The sequence below is a fragment of the Mesoplodon mirus genome (assembly GCF_964341445.2).
Source record: "Mesoplodon mirus genome assembly, chromosome: 4".
NCBI lineage: Eukaryota > Metazoa > Chordata > Mammalia > Artiodactyla > Ziphiidae > Mesoplodon > Mesoplodon mirus.
Genome location: NC_138979.1, coordinates 95,392,532 through 95,409,666, shown reverse-complemented (window position 1 = coordinate 95,409,666; position 17,135 = coordinate 95,392,532). Strand labels below are relative to the sequence as shown.

Genomic DNA, 17,135 nt, shown 5'->3' with positions numbered 1-17,135 from the left:
ATTGCTGAACTGCCTTCTTACATGGTCTTAAACAGTTATTTCTATAGAGCATAAAATTTGCATAATTCTTTACAGTAAAATCTGCTCAGAAACTCACTTTGACAAATACTTTTAACTATCATTAGAGTTGAAAGAAAGAGATTTCAGTAAGAAAAGTACAGGGGTGGGTGAAGACTTTTTTTTTAGAAAAATATACTGTATATATTACATCTTGAAAATTACACAGACCATATGCTTTTATTTAATGTGAAGGCACAACTTTAACATAGTTTAAAGCAAATGTATTTTAATTACTTATCATGTAGTCGTCAGTACCAGCTCTTAAAAATACATATTTGCAAGCACATCATTGAAGTTTCTTTCAGATTGTCAATTCAAAAGCCAATTTAAAACGGCCAACTCTATTTGTAGAAAATCAATTGACACATTATTGCAAGTCCACATAATATTATTATTGGACAATCTGTTCACCAGCAGTCACAGGGTTTTCTTCATTTGTTGCAGAGTCCAGATGGTTCATCATCTAGGCATAAATAAAAGATGTTAGGAAATGCAAATTTTCAACTTGTCCCCAGTATTCACTAATTTGGCAAAAGGAGTCCCAGTGTTTAAGAGACATAGAGTGCTCCATGGAACCGAGCACTCCTTTTGGAGCAATGTACTGTTTCAACATCCACAGTCTTAAGGAAGGACATGCTCAGAGTGACAATGACTCTTTCAGGAAGCTTAATCATTAGACTAGGGCCGATCTGATAAGTGCTTTCTCTGGATCTTCCACTATTTCCATCTCCCAATATGAATACTGCCCTGCATGGCAGTGGGAATATCCATCACAAGATATTCCTGATGTTTATTCCAGGACACTATTCCAAGCAGTGTCCACTCCTACAAGGTGGAAAAACTAAAAATGGCACCACAAATCACTGTGAGAATACCAGCTGGTTCAGGGACAGTATAACCTGGTTGACACCTTGAACTGACCTTAGGATCATTTAAAAATGATACATGAAAATATTAAAAAGACTGTATGACAAAAATTTCTACTAAGGCAAAGATATTAAAGGTACTTAAAAGTCAAATGATATCTGAAAACAAAAACAAGAATATACTTGCCATAGACTATTTTAGGGGAATTACCAGTTGAACTTCTCTCAAATGATCACTTCAGTTCCTCCCATATTCTCATAAAAATCTTTGCATGTTTGGGAATGAAGGAAGAAACACTTAAATGTTTTCAGTGTTTTTACCCTGTTCTTCAGAGAAAACTAATTAAAAATAGGAAAAAAGGGACCTCCCTGGTGATGCAGTGGTTAAGAATCCACCTGCCAATGCAGGGGACACGGGTTCGAACCCTGGTCCAGGAAGATCCCACATGCCATGGAGCAACTAAGCCCATGCACCACAACTACTGAGCCTGCGTTCTAGAGCCCATGAGCCACAACTACTGAGCCCACATGCCGCAACTACTGAGCCCACGGGCCACTACTGAAGCCTACGCACCAAGAGCCCGTGCTCTGCAACAAAGAGAAGCCACTGCAATGAGAAGCCCGCACACCACAATGAAGAGTAGCCCCTGCTCACTGCAACTAGAGAAAGCCCACGTGCAGCAACGACCCAATGCAGCCAAAATTTAATTAATTAATTAATTTAAAAAAAATTAAGTGTGACCTATAAAAAAATAGGAAAAGAAAAAGTACTTAATGTCTTTCTGAAGATTGTCAAAGATTTTTAGATTGGTGATTAGATTTAAGTATTGTGATGTAGTTTTTCCCTTCCCCTTTATTAAGAAGTAGAAGACAAGCAAGATAAATGTTCCCATTTTTATAAACTGATTCTAAAAGCTTTAGTGTTTTTTGGAAGAGGAAGCAGAGAGAGCAAGAATTTCCAAATGGGGTCTCTGGACGTGCCAGACAAAGAAGAATACAAACATGAGCTGAGGCTTTCAGCTGACAACTGTCTCAAGTGATGGAGACAGCTTATAAAACCCAAACCTGCTGATGCTCTGTGAGTCATTTCAAGCCCCTAAACAATCAGTTTTGAGGTCCTCTATTTGCCAAAGATATCCCCTAGATTAATGTAGTTGCATATTCATAGCACTTCTGCGGTAGGTCGGCAGGGGGGCGCATAAAAACCAAATCAAGATAGGTAACACAAAAGACAAAGTTGCTGAAGAGCTGATTTTAGTCACAATTTAAATGAGAGAAGGAAAGAAGAAGCACATAAGATATATTTAGCCCCCCTCTTTTTCTAGCAATTTATAGACACTCCGGTGTAAGAGGCTGGAGCTGTGCAGACAGAGAACTGCAGAATGGATGTTGGGGAAAAACCCTCTTTCTTCCCCAAGACCTGCTGATCCTGGTAACTGTAACCTAACGAAATAATAGCCTACATAACTCTAAGTTATAATGTGCCTCTTCTTTCCTAATCCTCTGGTACCTCATTGGCACTGTAATCTAATCTCTAAATATAGAAATATATTAGTTAAAAAGAAAAAAACTTGTAAAATCAACTTATTGAGAAGTGACATCTCTACTCTGTGTTTACTTTTCTTTACTGACTTTTCAAAAAAAAACAACACAGAAAAATAAAGAGCAAACTTGAAATAGGATTTTAAAAACACAAGAAAAATTAACATAGATAATAAAATTAACCAGAAAATTCATGTAAATTTTTTTCTTAATATTTGTAAATAGGCAAGCTCAATTTAGAAAAAATGTTCTCTGAAACTGGGTCGGCTAGCCTGGCATTTACTGATAGCTCTGAACCAATCTCCAAAAACAGCCTAATAAAATGCTCATTAAAGTGCAGTAACTGGAGAGTTGTTGATACTACAGCAGAGTTGTTCTAAGTATCTCTGTATTCTGACTTGTCAGTTACAGCTTGTGACTTCTAAAAATAATTAGAAGCACTAGTGACATTTAACAGAGACAAACCCACTGTTTACTGGATATTAACAAACTGAAAACTTACTTCCCACCCAGAGTAAAACAGCCCATTGGAGGTTGCTGCATAAATCTAACTCCGCTGATTCAGGATTAGAAACAAAAAAATTCTCCACAAAGGCTGATTTCTATTAATTGTTCTATATGCCAAAGTAATTATGCCACCGCTTCATTTTTCTCCTTAGAGAAAAAACACCTTAATTTTCTCTACACTCATTATAAAATAAGGGAAACTGAATATTGTAGCTCTTAAAGCACTCCAGAAAAATAGTTCATAAAAATATAGTGTAAGTAGCTTTGAGCTATAGAAAAGAATATACAATTAAGATATCCAAACTAGTATCATTTACTGAAATCCTACAGGAAACTTCACTTTTTTGATTAGAGAAATTCATGGAAGGGCTGAATGACTCCCAAGTAAAATACTAAAGTATCTCTATGAAGTCTCTAAGTTTCAGCAAAAAACAAGGTATAATTTGCCCTTTGAAAACAGTATAAAAAGGCTATCAGGGCTACCCATGACTTTTAAAAATCTCCAGTGGAAAAGTCCTGCTTTCTACTACTCTTACACTCAATGATAATATCAGGCATTAGAATGAATCAAATGATAACAGCATTAAAAAATGTGCTGTTAGACTCTGATTTTAATTTATACTATTTGCTTTACATTTGATTTTTTTTTCAAAACAGTAGCAAAAACTTTTGGCACTTGCAAAAAATAGTTATATATAAAGACTGTAGAGATATGTCTAGTTTAATGTTTCAAAAGTGCCACACTTTTACAATACCTTATTAACATTTTTGGTAATTTTATGAAGGCTGCTAAAACACAACCCAGAAGCTTACACACACACACAAAAGTGATTAAGGGTCAGTGCCTTAAGGACTGAACATTATAATTGCTTTGCATGAAGAATTTCAATAACATAGACTGAGAATTTACAGTGTATAAAACACTGTTATCAGCACTGTGGGTTCCTAACACCTAGGAGCTAATAACTTAAGTGAGGGAAGCATACACAAATATCTACACTACAAGGCAGGTGTTAATAAGTATTTAAAGTCAAAGTCTAAAAAAAAATGGGGAAAGGTGAACCTGATTTCAGTTGGAGAACTCTTGGATATCTGCTTGGAGAAGGCAGATTTTGAGCTGGAAGTTATATAAGGGATATTCTGGAAAGAGATAATGGAGGTAGGGGGAGAAGAGGATTATTATACTGTTAGCCAAAGAGGTGAACCAGTAACGGCCTGAGGGTTGTCTTCAGGGCTGATTCTCAGGCCTCTCCTACACTGAGTCCATACCTAGTCTCCCTTTATTTTCCCAAGCTTGTTGAGGTTCCCTGTTCTACTTCCAAAGCCTCTGCTAGCCTTATCTGATTTCAACATCCACTTGCCTCACTAAGCTTTGGGCTAACCTACCTCTATAGATTAGATTCTCCTACCTCCCTGTAAATCCAAACTCATTTTATGAATGAAGAGTCTTCAGAGATTAAATAATTTGCCAGAAGTGATGCCAAAGTTATAATATACTGTCTTCCACAAATGACAATATTTAAGCTAAATTAAGTTGGACTTTAAAGGTTGGACAAAAGGAATGAGAGATTTTCTTTTTCACATTAACAGAAGGCATTACATTCTATAACTTTTAAAAAGGCTAGTTTTTTGGAAAAATAGACTCTCTCCTGGCAGCAGTTTATAATATTCTGCAACTAGCTTGCCTAAAATTTCAGGAAATGTCCATGCTTAATATTTTCTGTGGGAAAATGACCATGTTTAACAAAATCTTTTCTCTGAGGCTTGTGATGGCCTTTTACAAATAAGTTAAAAGGAAGCAGATTTAACAAAGACCCAAAGTTTTAATATCCAAACCAGGAAAGTAGAAATCAGTTAATGAATTGAAAAATAACCACCAAACCAACAAATAAACCAAAACAAAAAAACTCAATTCCTACAAATAATAATAGCAAATACATTTATAGTGCTAACAACATGCCAGGTACTGTACTAAGCAATTTGCATCTATTACAACAACCTTCTGAAGCAGGTTGATTATTATCCCATCTTACACTGGAGGAAACTGAGGCACCGAGAAGCTAAGTAACTTGCCTAACGTCACATGGCTAATAATTAACAAAATCAGAATTCAAACTTAGGCAGTCTGGCACCAGACTCCATGCTTTTTATTACTATGTGGTATTTTATATTCTGAATGTCTTATGTAATAAAATTATGATACCATACTACAAAACTGAGAAGTGTATTACCAAAATTGTCCTATTTTTTGACACTTTAAAATGGATTTTCCTACAATCAACTGTCTTATTTAGCGTCTATGTCTTAGAGTGAAGGCCCTGGAGTCCATCCTTCTGTAACTATTTACTGTGGCTTTGTGTCCAGCTGCAATGATCTTTAACTTTATATGTAGCTGTTGTGAATCAGAATCATCATTTCTTTCAAGGTCACAATTTTTAAGAATGAAACTTGAATGGTCCAGGACAGAGCACTTATTCATAGGGAATATAAATGCATCCCTTGGTTGAAGTCCATTCTTACCTACCATCCCCATTCTCCTCAATAAAAAGCATGGAGAGAGAAAGGAGGAAAGGTGCTATAATAAACCATCTGACCCTGAAAGCTGCATTAAAGGGGAAGGAAAAATTTACAAGTAAAAATAAAATGCTGGTGATGAAAATAACAACATACTTAATTCTGTAAGATAGTACCATGTGCTCTCATTAACTGTCCCAAATTTAAACTTTAACCCTAAACAAAGTTTCGCCATGTTGCTCATCCTCTTTGTCCTAATTTGCCTCATAATCAGTTAATAAGATAAGTGCCCCTAAAAGGAGAAACCTCTTGGTCACAGTTCTGTCCTGAGCCTTTTCTTCTCCCTCTACATTCTCACTCACGGAGTATGCTAGTGACACTCCCAAATTTCTGTCTCTAGCTAGGCCTGTCTCCTGCATATCAGGAGATGTTTATTCAACTGCTTACTTCTCTTTTCCTGGTAGTCCCCTAGGTATTCTGAAATGTCCACCACTGAATTCATCATCTTATCTCTCAAATCTGTTGCCCTTCTTAATCTCAGTGAGTCGTGTCACCATCCACCCACTCAGCTACCCAAGCCAAAAATCTTGGACTCCACTTCCTCTCCCTAAACTGATTCTATCACCAGATCACATTAATAATGCCTCTAGGGCTTCCCTGATGGCGCAGTGGTTGAGAGTCTGCCTGCCGATGCAGGGGACACGGGTTCGTGCCCTAGTCCGGGAAGATCCCACATGCCGCGGAGCGGCTGGGCCCATGAGCCATGGCCGCTGAGCCTGCGCGTCCGGAGCCTGCACTCCGCAACGGGAGAGGAGGCCTGCGTACCGCAAAAATAAATAAATAAATAAATAAATAAAATAATAATGCCTCTAAATTTCTCTTGACCTTGTTCACTTCTCTCAATCTCACTACCTTTCTAATTCTGGCTACCACTGCTTCTAATTGTAATAGCTGCCTCAAGTTTTGCTCCCTCCTCCAATCCATTTTCTAGATTTCTTAAAACTCCTAAAATGGTCTCCAATATTGTTAGGATAGAGTCCAAGCTCTTGAACCTGGCTTACAACACCCTACAGACTCTTTCCCTTGCGTCCTTCTCCAGTTTTCATCTCCTACTGCTCCCCTATTCTTACTCAGTAGGATAGCCATCCTAAACTTCATTTTGTTCCTAAATCTGTCAATGCTCTTCCCTCCAAGCCTTTGAAGTTATGGTTCCCTCAATATGGAACACATGGCTCAGTCTTAAAGTCTCAACATAAACTTAACATTCTTTTTTTTTCTTTTTGGCTGTGTTGGGTCTTTGTTGCTGTGCACGGACTTTCTCTAGTTGTGGCCAGCGGGGGCTACTCTTCATTGCGGTGCGCAGGCTTCTCATTGTCGTGTCTTTTCTTGTTGTACAGCACAGGCTCTAGGCGTGTGGGATTCAGTAGTTGCAGCACGCGGACTCAGTAGTTGTGGCTCGTGGGCTCTAGAGCGCAGGCTCAGTAGTCGTGGCGCACAGGCTTAGTTGCTCCATGGCATGTGGCATCTTCCCGGACCAGGGCTCGAACCCTTGTCCCCTGCATTGGCAGGCGGATTCTTAACCACTGCATCAACAGGGAAGTCCCATAAACTTAACATTCTTTAAGAAGCTTCCCTTCCTCAAATCACCTTTGACTGTCTCAAAACCATAAGCACTGGGTGTCCCACTTCTAGTTTTCATGGCACCTGCCATAACTAACATTCATCACACTTTATTGTTAGTGACTCTATTTGTATCCTCCACTAGACTCTAACTTTCAAGAGGCCGTGAGAGTAGGCCTGCTTCTAACTTGTTCATCTTTTATCAACAGCACCTACAACAGTACCTGGCTCAATAGAACTGCTCAATAAACATTTGCTAAGTGAAGAAATAGAAAATTATTTTTTAAAAATGATGACAAAGAGCACTTCTTGGGATGTGACTTTCAAAAACTAGCATTAGGGACTTCCCTGGTGGCACAGTGGTTAAGACTCCGTGCTCCCAACGCAGAGGGCCCAGGTTCGATCCCTGGTCAGGGAACTAGATCCCACATGCATGCCACAGCTAAGAGTTTGCATGCCACAACTAAGGAGCCCATGAGCCACAACTAAGGAGCCCATGAGCCACAACTAAGGAGCCCACCTGCTGCAACTAAGGAACCTGCCTGCCACAACTAAGACCTGGCACAACCAACCAAATAAATAAATAAATATTCAAAACAAAACAAAACAAGTATTAGAGTGTGTGTTGTAGGACATACTTTTACTTTTCAGAATCTATAAAACATTCCATGTGGGTGTCCTCTTCATGGAAGTTACAAGCTGTCTTACGAGTTTAGTCCAGGACCTTGGGGTCATAAACTAATTCTATGTGTATAAATACAAGTTGAGACAATGGCATTGTGAGGTAGGAAAGGCAGGTATTTATCCTAATCTCAAAGAAATTATAAGACTTACCCCAAAGAATTCTAAGCTGGTGCTTTTTTCAATCATAGTAGTCTAACTTAATGTGCTAATCACCTCTTGTTAAATAAAGATGACACTACAACCAACCACAAGGTGGATATGAACTTTGAACTGTTTATCTACTAACAGAATTGCAGCCATCTACCCAAAGTTTCTCTATTTTTGTTCATGTGATCACTGACATGCATGCATGAGGGTGGATGACAGAGGGTAGTTTGTTGTAATAGGGCAAAGAAGAGCTAACTGCCTCATGAAGGGATCAATGCCATGACCATGACCTCAACAGGCAAGGGTTTCCCAACCCTCTAGTTTTGAAGCAAACAAACAAACTTTACAGGAATACCAAGAACATTTAGGAAAAGAAGAAAGGGGTTTAACTGCAATGAAGAAATAACTCAAACATGATAGATTCTGGTATCTGATATTCTCTGTTCTAGGAATTTTACAGAAAGGTTAATCTTAATCTATTTAAATCTGAAATGAGTGCCCTCTTTCATTTCATTAGGCCCATTTAGATGCTGGAGAGAGTACTTTTTATCTGCAAAATCTCAGGACTCTTACTATAAATAGCTAATGTCAGTATCAAAATTCATTACTTAAACAAGGGTTTTACCTTTCATGAAGGCGACTTTTGTGTGGATTTTGAAAACTCATGTTGAAATGCTGTTTTGATTTTCCCTGATGCCCTCCCATGCTTCTTGGTAGTTTTATCTTGAGTCACCAGAATTTTGGCACCAGATTGCAGTGGGGATGAGAACTGATGATGCAGCAGGTGAACAGTAAGGGGGTAGTAGTGGAAAAAACTTAGGACATCCTGACAAATTCAAGGCAACTTTTTGGCATGTAAAAGCTTTGATATATACAAGCAGTTCCCATCCAAATTTAGGCAGTGTCATAAGGTAACTTGGTAACCAAGATATAAGCACATACCTGATAGCCGCTACCTTTCCAGAACTTTTTCATTTCCTTACGTCTCCAAGCAACAACTGAGGCAGTGATAAGTGTGCAAGGTACTAAATAGAGGAGAGCAGGTTGCCCCTTTTTCATCAGCACCAGAACAACAAAGGTAAGTATCATACCGACGGCATAGGCTGCAAGAAGAATAACAAGTATCAATTTCTATATGCTATCAAAGGTGGATTTTAACTCTGTCACTAAAGTACTGGTTTTCGAATATTTCTAAGGACGTTTTTGCCCTATGACTTCTTTTCATAATTTCATTATTTTCCTAGACAGTAGTTAGGAGAGACATTCTACAGAGCTTTTGAAAAATTTGGAACCTGGTTAGTGTTTTCATTATAATTACCCTAATCATTAATCATTGATAAAGATACTAATTCAAGGAAGCCTCAATTATCTGCCACTATTAAGGATGTTGAATTGTTCCACATTTTAGGTAACTAAAATCTGTACCTGTAGGTACTAAAGGTTTCTTTGAAAAATCTTCCTAATATTGATTATATATTTCCTGGTCTTCTTCAACAAGCGCATACCAAACATCATTTGATCTTTTATTAATGATTCAGGGTCTCATTATGAACACAGGGTCTCAGAATATTGGAGCTAGAAGGGCCTTTATGGACAATGCAGTCCACCTTCTTGCTTTATAGATGAGAAAATGGAGGACCAGTGAAGTTAAGTGAGTTGCCCAAAGTTACACAGCAGAGTTGACAGTCCTATTATCTGTCTTTTCATTGAGTTATTTTATTCTATCACACTGATTGGTGCTGGACTCTAATATGTTAATGCCTTTTGGGAGTGCTATACTTAATGGCCTCAGACTGCTTTTCTTATTTCTTTATAATTTCCCCTTTTTCATCTTTTCACTTACTTAGCTGTTCTTTCTTACTGTCAGGGTAACTATTTCTAGCAACACCCTTTTCTACCACTAATGTACACTTCTAATTTACTAGATTTAATTCCACTGTAGAATTGAAAACCTTGCTAGAACAGTATCTAAATGGCTCTGGTGCAGGCCATTTACCTAAGAATAAAGAACTTTGGTGTAGACTTTGAGATATCTATTTGATATATTCAGAAGCAGAAAAGTATTTTTTAGCTTACAGCCCTTTCCTGTTTTCGATAATAGAAATAAAAGGATGAGTGACAACTACCGCTGCTGTCCCAGGTGAAATGTTATTGTGCCATAAATTTATTTATATTAATATGTAATTATTGTACCATATTTTTAAAGACTTATTATTTATTTATTTATTTAATTTATTTTTGGCTGCATCGGATCTCAGTTGCGGCACGTGGGATCTTCGTTGAGGCATGCGGGATCTTTCGTTGCGGCGCATGGGCTTCTCTCTAGCTGTGGCATACGGGTTCTCTCTCTCTAGTTGTGGCACACATGCTCCAGGGTGCATGGGCTCTGTAGTTGTGGTGTGTGGGCTCTGTAGTTTGCTGTAAGCAGGCTCTCTAGCTGAGGTGAGTGAGCTCAGTAGTTGTGGCACGTGGGCTTAGTTGCCCCACAGCATGTGGGATCTTAGTTCCCTGACCAGGGATCAAACCCATGTCCCCTGCACTGGAAGGTGGATTCTTTAACAGTATAGGGACCACCAGGGAAGTCCCTATACTGTATTTTTAAAAAATCTAGTATTATAGAATTTATTGACTACTTATGTGCCATGTGCTTTAATAAACATTTTATGTGTAGAACCTAAAGTTTTTCTTTCAGGTATAATTTCCTTTTTAAACCTCCAAAACCTTGTGATATAGGTAGTAAAGTATAATTATCTTTTTGATGGAAAAAGTATGTCTGATTCATTCATGGTGAAGAATTAGAATCCAGGACTCCTTATTTTTAGACCTTTTCCTACAGACAGTACAATTCAATACAATAAAAAGAAAAAACAAAAACTTACCAACTGTGGAGGAAACATAGTATATAGAAGAACCAGCCTGAACATCAAATCTTCTACAGTATGCAATCAACAGGCCTAAAAAAACACTCTACATTATTTTCTTAAAAAAAACAACAGGAATACAAATTCAACTGTTGACTATGGCAACAGAACATGTTGTATTGTATCTAACCTTCATTTCTGCATCATTAGAACATTAAACTACCTCAAGTTCTGGACAAAATTTTACATGCTGATTTTTTTAAACTTAATACCATGTATTAAACATTTTCCTAAGCCATTAAACAGTCTTTAAAGATATAATTTTTATTAGCTGCTTAATATTCCATGTCATGGAGAAATTTTTCTAATATTTCTGTGGTATCAGTTGTAATGTCTCCTCTTTCACTTATAACTTTATTGATTTGGATCCTCTCTCTTTTTTTCTTGGTTAGTCCAGCTAAGTTTTCTCAATGTTGTTTATTTTTTTAAATATTTGACTCTTACTTTTGTTAATCTTTCCTATTATTTTCCTGTTCTCTATTTATTTTTGCTCTAATCTTTATTATTTCCTTCATTCTGCTAACTTTGGACTTAGTTTGTTCTTCTTTTTCTAGTTCTTGTAGGTGTAAAGAAAGGTTGTTTATTTGAGATCTATTTTCTTGATGTATATGCTTATCAGTATAAACTTCTTAGAACTGCTTTTGCTGCATCCCGTAAGTTTTGAAATGTTGTGCTTCTCTTTTCATTTGTCTCACAACACATTTTTACTTCTCTTTTAATATTTTCTTTGATCCACTGGTTGTTCAGGAGTGTGTTAATATCCATGTGTTTGTGAATTTTCCAGTTATCCTCCTGTTACTGATTTCTAGTTTCATACCACTGTGGTCAGAAAATATACTTGGTATGATTTCAATCTTCTTAAATTTGCTAAGATTTGTTCTGTGGCCTAACATATGATCTAGCCTAGAAAACGTTCCCTGTGTGCTTCAGAAATATGTGTACTCTGCTGTTGTTGGATGGAATATTCTGTATATGTCTCTAGTCTATTTGGTCTCTAGTGTTGACAAAAATTTTTAAATGTATCATCAAAAAAAAATGTATTGAAAGAGCATCAAGGAAGACAATTTCAAATTGTGATCAAAGAAATCTCTTTTCCATGGAGAATAAAATAATTTGGAATTTTTAATACAGAGAGTTCAAATGGCAATGAAATATAAGCTCTAACTTGTAAGCATGCAAGTATACAGGAAAAAAAAACATTTTATTACCTATTTAAGAAATGTGTTGAACCTCTCCAAAGGAGAAATCTCAGACTATTTATTTGCTAAACACTATTATGAAACAGTAAGAATGACATTCCACTGCTTAAAAAAATCAGAAAATAATTTTACTATCTTTATTAGTTGTTTCAGTTAATTAGTTTTGGTCCTTACATAATTAATCAAATATCTTTCTTGGTAGTTCCTTGTTATGTTTTTTACTATATTTGCTGTTTAATCAACATTTCAATACATTAAAAACAGTGATACCCATCCCCCCAAATTAGAATTTAGCTTTTAGAATTAAGTTACATATTATCAAAAACTCTGCTTTTTGGGGAAATATTTGTTAGTGACCTTCAACATTTACTTCAAGAATGCAGTATTTACATACGATCACACTGTTTTCACCAATTCTATGCTATGTGCTTTTTATAGCACATGGTGTGGGACTGGTAAAGTTGGGGATAAGTTTAAAGATATTCAAGAAACCTTAAGTTTACTCAACAGAATGCTTTCCCTACTTAATCAATTATGTGAATGGAGACTCACTGAGCTAAGAGAGCTGCTACACTGGTCTTTGCCATCCAGCTCACACGGCAACACTTTTTGCTTATCTCTCCATCCAGCTTTACTATGTCAATGAAAGGGCTTTTTCAGAAGAGCCAGTACTCTTTACCCAGCCACAGGCAGTTAGTACATAAGGAGACTATAAGAAAAGTGAGGAAGGAAAAACTCTCAGCTGATTGAGAAACATTATTAATTATTTCTACACTATATTATTCCTGGGCTGGGATTAACTTTATTCTACAGGTAGCCCAGTGAGGAAAATAATGCAGAACTGCAATAACTGTCATAGAAGACATGCTAGGAGAAGGTGACCAATTTCCACCACATGCTGTATTTTTTTTGCATTATAGTGCCCTACAAGCTATTGTTGTTCTACTATGTTTTCCTCTTGGTCATGACCTTGCTTAGTATTCCTAAACCACTTTTCCTAGAATATAACTATTATTTTATTATGATACATTTGGTAATATTAAATTCAACTTTTAAAAGGGGATTTGTTATATACTTTCTTGGGAAAGAAGGTCAAACTGATACTAGTTACTTCTTCTAAGACACTTTTTGAGCCATGGAAGATATACTTTGGTTGTTACTATTTGGGCTTTATCTTCTACCCGCCAAAACACTTTTTCTCCATCTCTGTCTCTGTGGCTGATCCCAGCTATAGCTATAGCCAGAAATACTTAATACAGAGTAGGTAACTTTTAACATTTGACATTTGATACTATACATTTGACAATGTTAAACCATCAGTATATTTCCACTCAAATTGTTACAAACAATCACTTACCTGGTACAATAATGTCTCCAAAACCCAATATTGAAACTGGCATGAGGCACACACTCATTACTGAGAAATAGGCCAGCTTTGGTACTCTGATGACTACTGGTAACTGTAATTACAAAAAAAAAAAAAAAGAGGCCACCAATAAACCTCTTAGGAATCTTTACCCATACCTTTAGAAATGGAAGGATTGATATTAGAATAATTGTTTTAACATTTGAGAATTAACATTTTAGAAAAGCTTAGAATCAGAGAACATAAATTAGGCATATATATACTCTGAATTTATAGAAAGCTTGAAAGAAATAGATATGTAGTTTTGGAAAAACAAAACCCAACACACATGTAGGGTTAACAGTATTAATCCAGTATCCCCATATCTAACCTTTTTCTCTTTCCTTTTTTACCAAAAATAGGACTCAGGCCTTGAAACTTTTTTTTTTTTTTTTTTGGTAATCTGGATTTTTTTTTCCCCAAAGAAGAGTCTTGTCTCAGAGGGTATGATTTAAAGTCCAATGAACATATCTGAAATACAATCCTTACTTTCTCATGGGGAGCTGAGGGTTGAGCAGTGGCTTCCACCAAGTTTCCATCATTCTAGGATGAAACCCAAGTCAATAGGTATTTAATAATTTAGAATAACTAATAAAAGGGCTATATTTTCTGAGAAATAAAGCTTTACAATACCTTAACATGCACTACGTGACCAATGAATTACACAAGAAGGCAAAATTATTAACTGGACACACACACATACACTGGTAGCCATTTGTATTTAATTGCCATCCCTACCTTTTCATTATTTCCAAAAGGTCCGGCTGCAAGTTCAATCATGATACTCTCACCATTCTAAAATTGAGAAGAAAGGTGAAATAAATTGTTCAATCACTTAAAGGGAACAATCTGCCAGTGTTCAAGAAAGATTTGACCCCATGGCTCATGGCCTACTGTAAGCTGATGAAAAATGGGTTGTAGACTGATTTTTTCCTAAAACGGTCTCTGTAGATAGCAAAACTTGGAGTCATCTAAAACAAATTTCATCTAGCATGCTGTTCCACTTTATCAGAGCTCAACAATTATCAGAAACTTACAGATAAACCACACAAAGATTATTCAATTGAGTTTGAGCACTGATTTATGCTGACAACTAATATCTAGCATTTCTAATGGGCTATAAATTTTAAGTGCTTTTAATTACATTATGTCATATACTATGTGTCCTTAGTCATTCTTAGCAATAACAATGAACAGAGACACAAGAAATATTGAAATTTTTTATATTTAGATTTGTAATAAATATTGGTAACTTTATTTACATTTGAGCTTCTGACTACTCACCACAATAACAATGAAGCCAAACTTGAAAAGACCCAGCCCTAAAGAACTTGAGAACGTTTCTCTATCCTGGCTCCTGTCCAATTTCAGCCCTGCCTGCTTTTTATGCACCAATCAAAACATTAACCTTAGCTGAAGTTTTTCTTCGTGTATGCCTAAGGTCTTTTTATGTGGGCTGTGTTTATTAAAAAGTTATTTCCTGACAGCCAAATCTACTGGGGAGAGGGAAAACATTTAGATGTAGCTAACACTGCATGAGCACCCATCTTACACTTCACATTATAATAAATACATGCCCCAAATAGGTAGTCGGAAGATAAATAAGTGCTGAATTTTAGGAAAATGTGATTGATTAGCTATACCATTTGCCATGTGGGTGGGGTGCATAGGAGAAATTACTTGAGTATTTTTAAGAAGACTTAAAAATATTTTTAAGACCCACTGATACCTGAGCTGAGTAGAAAGAAGGATAAAATCCTTAGTTACAGAAATCTTTTCCTCATGTTAAGCTTCGGGTTACAGAAGGGTTAAATCACAGGAGTTTATGAAAATAAACTAATATTAAATGCAGTTCTTTACAGCAAACTCCCATGATATGATTCAATTTCCAGACAGAGTTCACGTTGGTTCATTTTTGAATTGCTATTTAAAACATTTAACTGAAGACCATTATTGACATCCTCTTATACATTCAAAGACATCTACCTGAGTAACTACTATTTGCAAGATACTATACCTAGTATGGTGGTGGATGAAAAAAAAAAATGAAGACAGGCTCTTATTACCTGTACACCTATGGCTACCTGTCCTGCCAGCTCATTAACAGTCTACTAATACCAGGGTCAAGAACATGTTTAGAATGTCTAATATTTAATCCTTGAAATTTTCAGTGAAAACCACAAAAATCAGAAATCATGTATCTAATTTTCATTTTGAGTCGCCTAACAAACAAACCAGACTGAGAAGAAGGTGTTAAGGTAAATCTACAACAGTGAACGCTAAAGAGCACTTCAATCTTTTCCAGTGGATCAGATTACTAGAAATCACATTCCTAGTCACTGGGAACAAAGAAGGAAAAAAAGAAGATGAAAAATTCCCTAAGCACAGAAGAAAGAAGACTCAAAGACATCTTTATTATTGCCATATACCTTTAAAATACTAAAACTTTTTATGTGTAGCGAATGGACATAGTTTGCTGGCGACAAGTTTGGCATTTATAAAGTGATACTAGTGTTAAAACAGAATGGAAATATTATTTTTTAAAGAGTTTAGTTAGGGGCTTCCCTGGTGACGCAGTGGTTAAGAATCTGCTGCCAATGCAGGGGACATGGGTTTGAGCCCTGGTCCGGGAAGATCCCACATGCCATGGAGCAACTAAGCCTGTGTGCCACAACTACTGAGCCTGCGCGCCACAACTACTAAGCCCACGTGCTGCAACTACTGAGCCCATGTGCCGCATCTACTGAAGCTGGCACGCTTTAGAGCCTGTGCTCTGCAACAAGAGAAGATACCGCAACAAGAAGCCCGAGCACCGCAATGAACAGGAGCCCCCACTCGCCGCATCTACAGAAAGCCTGTGCACAGCAACGAAGACCCAATGCAGCCAAAAATAAATAGAGAGTTTAGTTATAGTTTATAGCTATGCCCACTGTGCAATATATGTATCATATGGTATGACTTCGCGTTGACTTATGGAAATGCCTTTGTAGAGAGAGTGCTTTACTTTCATTATGAGATCTCTGATGGAGTGACTTATAGAAACATTTTTTTAACCAAATAAATTGACACAAGCTAGAACAGCTTTGGATATAACTTTAAAATATGCTTTAGTAAATTAACAATTTTTGTTATAATCCATAATACTAGTGCTATGCTTTTTTAGGTTACTATTGCAAATGAAGTCAGTGAGCCAGATGGCTCATCATTAAAGCATGGAAATGTGCTAATGTTTTGGGACAGTTAACTACATTTGTTACCTAGTTGCAATTTTAGCTCTTCAATGGAGCACATGTTTGTCTTATGCCATTATAGCAAATATCAGAAATGCAGAGATTTCACAGAGAGTAGGGGCTAAAGAATAAAGAACTACTAGGGAAAAAAGCGGTGATTATAATATCAAACACTAAATATATGAGAGTGACAAAGGATGAAGAAATGATATAAAGTTACAAAGCAAGACTCAAAGTGGGGAAAGTGGAAGAATTAAGCAATAATTAATAATATGTTCATGAGACAGGAATAGGCACAAGGTAGAAAAACTGGGCAACGAAGGACTACCACACTCATCCAACACCTCTCCCTTATTCTAAGAACAGCACCAGGTTTTTATTGAGAAGCTAGTGGTAAAGCTGGGAATAGATGACCTATTTTTTTTTAAATTTACTTTCAT

At 36.6% G+C, this 17,135-nt stretch overlaps 1 protein-coding gene across 2 annotated transcripts in view; it reads right to left on the bottom strand.

Moving 5' to 3' along the window:
• Window positions 1–204: 204 nt before the first annotated feature.
• The window catches only part of SPPL2A (signal peptide peptidase like 2A), a 49,024-nt gene continuing 32,093 nt past the window's right edge, over window positions 205–17,135 (bottom strand). Inside the window, exons 11-16 of one of the 2 annotated variants that reach the window (XM_082616890.1) lie at window positions 14,204–14,260; window positions 13,955–14,008; window positions 13,418–13,520; window positions 10,820–10,894; window positions 8,883–9,043; window positions 205–523 (exon numbers count right to left, since the gene is read on the bottom strand). In XM_082616890.1, the coding sequence (XP_082473016.1) occupies window positions 452–523; window positions 8,883–9,043; window positions 10,820–10,894; window positions 13,418–13,520; window positions 13,955–14,008; window positions 14,204–14,260 (522 nt within the window). In that variant the 3' untranslated portion in view covers window positions 205–451. The remainder of the gene's footprint in view (window positions 524–8,882; window positions 9,044–10,819; window positions 10,895–13,417; window positions 13,521–13,954; window positions 14,009–14,203; window positions 14,261–17,135) is intronic. The other variant, XM_082616891.1, reaches the window with a different exon arrangement.